This window comes from Archocentrus centrarchus, chromosome 19 (genome assembly GCF_007364275.1).
Source record: "Archocentrus centrarchus isolate MPI-CPG fArcCen1 chromosome 19, fArcCen1, whole genome shotgun sequence".
Classification (NCBI taxonomy): domain Eukaryota; kingdom Metazoa; phylum Chordata; class Actinopteri; order Cichliformes; family Cichlidae; genus Archocentrus; species Archocentrus centrarchus.
This window is the reverse complement of record NC_044364.1, coordinates 2,050,092-2,057,531: the sequence shown is the minus strand read 5'-3', so window position 1 is coordinate 2,057,531 and position 7,440 is coordinate 2,050,092. Positions and strand designations below refer to the sequence as shown.

Sequence of the window (7,440 nt, the reverse complement as noted above, 5' to 3'; positions counted from 1 at the left end):
AAGGGTGCAAAAATATTTATTGCTAATAAACCTGTAGTCAGTTGGTGTATATTTGCTTTATATTTACAATAATAGAGTACAGAGGAATGGGAATGTGAAAGAAAAATCCCAACCATTTAAATAAATACAAAGGGACTGCCACTGAACAGGACTACAAACATAAACCGATTCCAACGACTCCTACAAAGTTGGACCAATGATTGCAGTGAGAGAAAAAAAATCTATATAAACTTTCATATATATTTAAATTATAGTAAGTGAATCTTGTCCATATGCATTCAGCTGTCGCCCACGGCTCTCTGATTTTTTTCTCCAAGGACTGCAGAAACATCTTTGATGCTGATTTCAGAGTAACGCGATGCAGCAGCGCGGGCGAGCACTTCTTTAACGCAGACGAGCACTTTTGTTCTGTAGCTTGTTTTCTGAGCAACACTGAGAGGAGGAGCGTTAACGTGCAGACTGAACGCCAGACTCGTTCCTACGGTTTTGTTATGCAAGTATTACGCGTCAATATGCAGCTGTGTTTAGCCACTGAACATCACATTTATGCTTTTGGCTAGCAACAGTCTAGAGAGTTAAAACAGTAGCTTACACAGTCATAGTTCTAGTGTATGCATGAAAAATGCTCATTTAAAAACAGTATTTACACTAAGGAAAAAAAAAATCAATAGAAAAAGTCACAGTTAACTGAAGTGCATGGAATGCAAACTCTAAACATGAAATTCAAACTTCATAGCATGTTTTTAATAATAATCTGTGTTTGGTGACCAGTGTGTAGTTGTTACTAAATAAGTCATTACAGAGCTAAAATATAGTGGGCTTCTAAACATGCAGTAAGGTGACGCGGCACTGTCAGAACTCCTTAGTGTCTTTATTTTCAAACAGGTGGAGTCTCTGCTCCGCCGTCAGCCCTTCCTTCAGACTCTGGAGGGACAGAGAGAGGGAAAAGCAGATGTTAATGAAGTTCATGATGAACAGAACTCTGGACAGATGTGCTGTTTCTGAGCAAGCAGTGTTTGTCTCTGTGTAACCCGCTGATCATCACACACCACACCCCCACTGACAGCAAACTCTTCATTAGCACCTGTGCTGTGGAGCCCCAAAACAGACAGAAAAGGGAGCGTAGAAGATTACATTAGACTTCAGGTCCTGAAAACAGCTTTCTGACTGATTCTGATAACTGGTCTCAGTTACTAATTTTGGGTCATGTTTAAAAAAAAAAAAAATCAAGTCCATTTTGCAAATCTTGGTTATGCTGCATTTCAGAAAAGAGAATCATGCAGGCTGAGCTCATTGGGTATGACTTCAGAACAACAAGCCAATGGGTGACGTCACAGCAGCTGCGCTGTCTATGCTAAGCACCAGTCTTTAAGCTAGCTGCTTAGTTAGAGTTAACCTAGCTCAACATAAAACTTGTTTTTGATGATAATTAAATACAGAACACTGCTCATTGTATTAACACTTATGACAGCTGCTAAATGATTTTAGCCCTGAGCTACACAGCTAACAGTAATTACCAGTTACAGAATATTCTCTTAAGAATTTGCTACAGCGTTAGCTGTTAGGAGACAACTTAACTCAGCGCATTATTGATAACTTGTTTACTTTGGGGAACTTGGTGCTTAAAGAGTAAAACGTTTTCAGATAGGGGCTCAAATAACTCAGTCTAGAATTATGTCTATTTTCCGTTTAATCATCTTTAACTTTGGAGAGACGAGGTAGCCGCATTCACTTTTGCTGCTGCTTTTTCATAGTGCTAATTCACATATCGAATGTTTCATTAAAACAAACAGATGTTGACGTGAACACTGTTTTGAAAGCTGTAAAGCAGCAATTATGGCAACTTCACTGTGAACTGATATCACCTGCGCTGTCATGTCAAACCAAAAGTTAATTGTAGCTATCTTAGCATCAAAAACCGTGCCAGTGAGCAGGGCTGCCGTCTCTTCATTTCATCCTCACAGAGAGCTGCAGTCACCTGTCAGTGCAGCTCTGCTTAAAAGCATCTTTGAACCGGCAACTGTTCACAGAGGAACAGCAACATTTAAACTTGTAGCCTGCTGGTTGTAGGACTCCCTAATATTAAAGACTTACACATCATTTAATTATGAATATTAAATAACTACTAAGATAAAAACTCAGCAAAAAAAGGAATTTCATGTTAACTATTTAAAGATGGATTCAAACAAAATAAACTGAGTTTCATTTTATCGGAAAAGTGTAAAATGTTCTATTATTTTTTACATGTCATTTTAATGATTTATCTGCTCTTTAATTAATTAAGAATTCAGGCATATGTTGACTCGGCTGACAAACCTGAACAGCTTTCATTAGGTCTGAGACTTTACTGTAAGCAACTCCTTCACAAAATTCAGTGCATGGCTGCTAAAGTGAACGATTAGTAATGAACCCCAGTGATGTGTCAGACACGCAGTCGCTCTGCCAAACCTGACAAAATTCGTTCTTCACCACCATGCAAGTGTGGGGTATTTGTGCATACTGATGTGCAGTTGTGACTGATCTTTTGAGTGGCTTGAGAGGTGGAGGACAGGAGGGTGTGCTTAAACCACCCGTGGGTGCGTCTGGTTTGGTTTACCTAAAGGAGAAGGGGGAGGAAGCCTACAGGTCCTCAGCAGCCCTAACTGTCCCAGGGCATGTCTCGACTCACAGACTGAAGACAGAAGGGGGAAAACACACAGGCAAGTGTGTGTTAGACTACTGTGTGTAGGACAACCGTGGCGTTTCATTTGTTATACAATGAATGCAGTTCTGATGGGAATCAAAACATGGATCAGGAAAATGCAGCCGGTGGGCATGCAATACTGCATGCAACTCAGCAGGTGACCTGTAGGTGGCAGCACATGACTGTAAACAGCTTCTCTGGCTTTTTAAGGTCGAAGTGAACTACTTTAATAATCTGCTGTTCTGTGAGCAATTATATAATGCATGATAGAGTTCAATGGGAAATTAACACCACTGAGGAATGGAGAACAAATTAAAGTCTTAGCGTGCCCGTTCACAGGCAACTCACCTTTGACCTCATGGTGCGTTCTGAGCGTTTGGCTGCAGCAGCTGCCATCTTGAGGATGTCAGGGTTGCTTTTGGACTTCATGATATCTGGAGGGAAAATGTGTCAGTCACAATAACGTGCGAGTCTGGGTGCGAGTCAGTTATAACACAGCATGAAGTGTATCTTGGAGTATGTTCGGGTACCGTATCCTCCTCGCTCCACCTCCTCCAGCGTCGGCTCCCCGAGCGCCTCGTGAGCCAGCTGCAGCTGGTCTCTGAGCCGGCCCAGATCCCGCTCTGCTTTGGCCTTGACAATGCTCAACTCTGTGTAAATATCCTTGTACTTATCTGTTGCATATTTCTTGTCCTGAAAGCACATTGTTTGGCAGTTCAGAGAAAGGATTTGGCGCTTTCAAGAATTCATGAGGAAGAAAATAAATAAAAAAAATAAAATGTACTCTTTGGGCTGCTTGGAGTTCATCTTTGAGCGAGTTGATTTCCTGCTTCAGGTACTGGACTTCAGACTCCTTCACTCGCAGCATAACCTGGAAAACAAGAAGAAAAAATACGCTGAAAATAAAGAGCCAAATCACTCTGAGAGTTGAAACATTTCCTGAGGAGCAGGAGATGCTATTAAAACCTTACTAGCAGAGACTTGTTTTCAAATGCTTTATATCCAGAAACTCATGCGTGGCATCTTATTTTATTGCTTGGCTTGAGCCTTACTTCTAACTCATAGAGCTCCTTCCCCTGTATTGTGGTGTTTGTGTCTCCCATTCCATCCTCAGAGGTCATCGAGCGCATCTTAGTGATTTCTGCTGCCAGTCGATTGTTCAGCTCCTAAAATCATCCCACAGAAACAAATCAGGACACACGGCATGGCAGAGAGCTTTCAGGCACGCTGAGACAGTCACAACACTTCATCATTTATCCTCATTTATCTGTGCACAAGTCAGCGTTTGCGTCTCCAGCAGCACCTGGTTGTGCGCGTTGAGCTCCTGGTTCTCTCTCTGACACTGCCTGAGCGCCTGTCTCTCGGCTTCCAGCGCCTGGGCCAGGTGGGCGTTTTCCAGGCACTTCTGGGAATACTGTTCTGACAACACCTCAATCTCCCGCTGAAAGGAACACAACTCCTCCCTGAAAGACAATTCAACAGCGTGCTGAAAGGAAAAAAAGACTTCAGGAGTAAAAACCTAAAGGTTAATGCAGTCTGGTGCTCCTTTCATCCGGCACCAAAGTCAGCAAAGAGAAGCTAAAAAAATTACGTCACTTTAAATGAAGTGCAGTTTGATTTATTGTCAACACCTGCACTTCCACACACGTCCCCACTTGAAGCATCCCGGCGTTGAGCTGCTGATCGCAGTGCTTGCATGCATGCATGCCCCAGCAGGTCAGAGTGACACCTGCACGATCAGCAGCAACATATCAGTACAACCATCTGACACTCAGCTGGACTCAGAGTTCAGACACATGAGCCATTACTTTTCCAGACTGCTCTTAAATACACATGTAGTACTCGTACGATGTTTAAGAGTTTTCTCGCTCTCGGACTTCCGGATTAGTCGGATTTTTTTCTGCCGTTTAGTGGCCTAGTAAATTAGTCAACAGGAACGTTCCTCTTATGTTGCCATGACAGGGATCCAAACTCTAGATAAAATTAATGCCGTGTTTTATTTAACCTGTAAGGCAAAAAACAGTGAAGCAGCAAGTGAACACACTGGTTCTACCTTCCTTTTCTTTTCCATGAACAAGTTTTATATTATTTCCACTCCTCTATATTTGTAGTCTGTAAAAGCAGAAAAAGAGCCAAACTGAAAAAGTGAAATTAGCTGAGCCGTTATCTATCGTTAACTGCTGTGTGGATTAAAAAAAAAAAAAAACAAGATTTCAAGCTTCATTTTTCTGACAATCACGTGACTTTGTAACTGTGTAACCAGGTGCCGTCACATTAGCACATCTCTGGAACTCTGCTGGATGGACGGTACACCATCCTCCTCAAAGATATTCCCTCATCTGCTGTTTTGATGGCGGTTGTAGAGCGCGCCATCTAACGTATCAATCCAAAATCTTCATGAGGCGTTCAGCTGGGCCGACATTCACCAACTGTGGCCAAAGGATAGGATCGTCCACCGATCGGAAGGTTGGTGGTTCGATCCCTGGCTGCTCCAGTCTGCATGCCAAAGTATCCTTGGGTGAGACACTGAACCCCAAGCTGCTCTGTGACGTGTTCAGAGTGTGAACATGTGTGAATGTTAGAAAACATTAAGAAACTTTTAGAGTTTTGTGATCATCTGCATCACTGCATTTTCTGACACCACTGCTAAACAGCTGGCATCGTTACTGAAGCAACAGCTGGTTGAGCCAATCTGGTGACTCACCTGCTAGTTTGTCACCAAAGGGACAGCAGAGGTCTCATAAAAAGGGGCAACAACACTGATTCTACAGAATAAAACTACATGCATGCCATTTGTCTGGATCAACATTGTGCTGCTGTGGCTGTGAGGAGAACTCACTCATGCTGCCTGCGAATCTCCTCCATGTCTGCGTTCTCGGCATTGCTGTTGGCCTTGCGAGCCTTTTCCAGCTCCTTCTCCAGCTCCGTACGGTGGGCGTTTTTCATTGCTTCAATAGCTGAGATAACAAACAAAAAGATTTTAATCAAAGCTTCTCAAACTGAATTATCATCAAGCTGTGATGAACTGAGCATATGGCAGGTATAAGTTTCGGTTTACCTGCAATGGTGGCTGCCGTCTCCTCTGCCAGCAGCCTCTCCTTCTCCTCCTTCAGGTTCTCCAGCTCTCTCTGGTGTTTCTTCTGCAGCTCGTCGATCACCTTCTGATGAGACTCCTCCATGGCAGCGAAGCCCCTCTCACAGGTGGCCTGTGGCAAAGAGCGAGCACAGTGCAGCTGTGAGTTTACAGGTCATCTGGGAACGAGACCAAGAGGTCCTCCTGATCATACGAGCTGAGCAGGAGGAAAAACCTCCTGGGCCCTTATATAATCATAAACCAGTAAAGAGCATCCATTTAGTTCCAGCAAATCTTGCAAGCTAGAGCCTGTCAGCCATGAGCAAGTTGAGCCTGTGTGAGTACAAAAAGGATTAAAAGGAATGACAGAATGCACAATACACTGAAGAAAGGCAAAGACAATGAGAGAGGAAATGTAAGAGAGAAAAGCTGCCATTTCCTGCCCACAGCACAATATCCAAGCTTCTAGAAATCCGGAGTCCAAACAGCACTTCTATTCTACAGCTAATGTACAAATCCTGATCTGCCTGGGGCTAACTCTTTAATGGAATGTGGAGTTAAGCTGATAAACTATTAAATAACTTGGTGTTTGCAGCACTGAAGGTAAATGTGCCGGCGGACATCCAGGCCAGCCTGCCAAACTGGCACCTCTGGATGGAGTGGTTAAAGAGACGGAGAATAATAATCCTCAATCCTGCTACGTTAACTCAAGTTTCCACAAGAAGAGCCTTCAATGGCCTTTCCACTCACCCAATCTCAAACCTAGCCCTACTTCCATTCTGCGTTCACTGCCACTAATCTGAGTGCCTGACTGGTGGCTGTGCACTGGCCTGGATCCCCTCTCTTTGCCTGAGGTCAAGGAGGGGGTACAGACGACTCAAATATGACTGTATTTGGACCCAACACCAGTAAAACTTACTGACATGTTACAAAACTTAGGCTTCAAAATGTGAAACGTCAGGTTCTTAGCTTCCAGAAGGCAATGGGTGAGGTCAGTGGATGGGTCCACCAACAACACCAATCTGACAAATACACAACACTTTCCTCCTGTTTAAGTAATGTTTGCTAAACTAAAGCCAATAAACTGCTGGTTTTGAACTTTTCATGGGATCTGTTGAAAAGGAACATAAAAATCAAACAACAACAAAAGGCCCTTATAGTTGTGGTCAAAGGTTTGTTGGTCATGTTTAGGTATGAAGCCTGACTGTAACAAGCACCCATTGGCCCTGTTAAAGTGGGTTTTCTCCAACATCCACTGCATTCATGGTGCCACAGATCTCATTATATGAGAACAGGAAGAACGCTGTAGCTAACATCCAGAACCACTGCTGCTCAAAACTGAAACATTCCTGGATTAATGGATCAAAACATGGTTACAGGTTTCTAAACTAGTCTAGATCCTGTCATTTGGCCGGACAGGCCAGTGACGACACACACTGCACAGCCTGCAGTCATTTGCCTTGATAGTCGTCAGCATCATGCTGCCCCTTCCCTTATAGCTGTGGCCGGTTCGAGCCTTCTGGCTCCATTTTGCTCATTTACAGGTCCAACATAGAAATGAATAACTGAGTCTGCCTGGATCCACTAATTTTTGGAAAGATCCTTTACATTTACAAGGTAAGGCATAATTATACATTTCGTATTAGTTCTCCTCAAATACATATCAAACTATCATCTCTTATGT

At 43.2% G+C, this 7,440-nt stretch overlaps 1 protein-coding gene across 3 annotated transcripts in view; it reads right to left on the bottom strand.

Annotated features, from left to right (window-relative positions):
* The window catches only part of LOC115797862 (myosin phosphatase Rho interacting protein), a 43,490-nt gene continuing 36,050 nt past the window's right edge, over nt 1–7,440 (bottom strand). For all 3 annotated transcript variants that reach the window (XM_030754391.1, XM_030754392.1, XM_030754393.1), the window contains 8 exons: nt 5,742–5,889; nt 5,523–5,640; nt 3,987–4,146; nt 3,736–3,849; nt 3,468–3,554; nt 3,214–3,376; nt 3,032–3,117; nt 1–924 (listed from right to left, as the gene is read on the bottom strand). In XM_030754391.1, the coding sequence (XP_030610251.1) occupies nt 853–924; nt 3,032–3,117; nt 3,214–3,376; nt 3,468–3,554; nt 3,736–3,849; nt 3,987–4,146; nt 5,523–5,640; nt 5,742–5,889 (948 nt within the window). In that variant the 3' untranslated portion in view covers nt 1–852. The remainder of the gene's footprint in view (nt 925–3,031; nt 3,118–3,213; nt 3,377–3,467; nt 3,555–3,735; nt 3,850–3,986; nt 4,147–5,522; nt 5,641–5,741; nt 5,890–7,440) is intronic.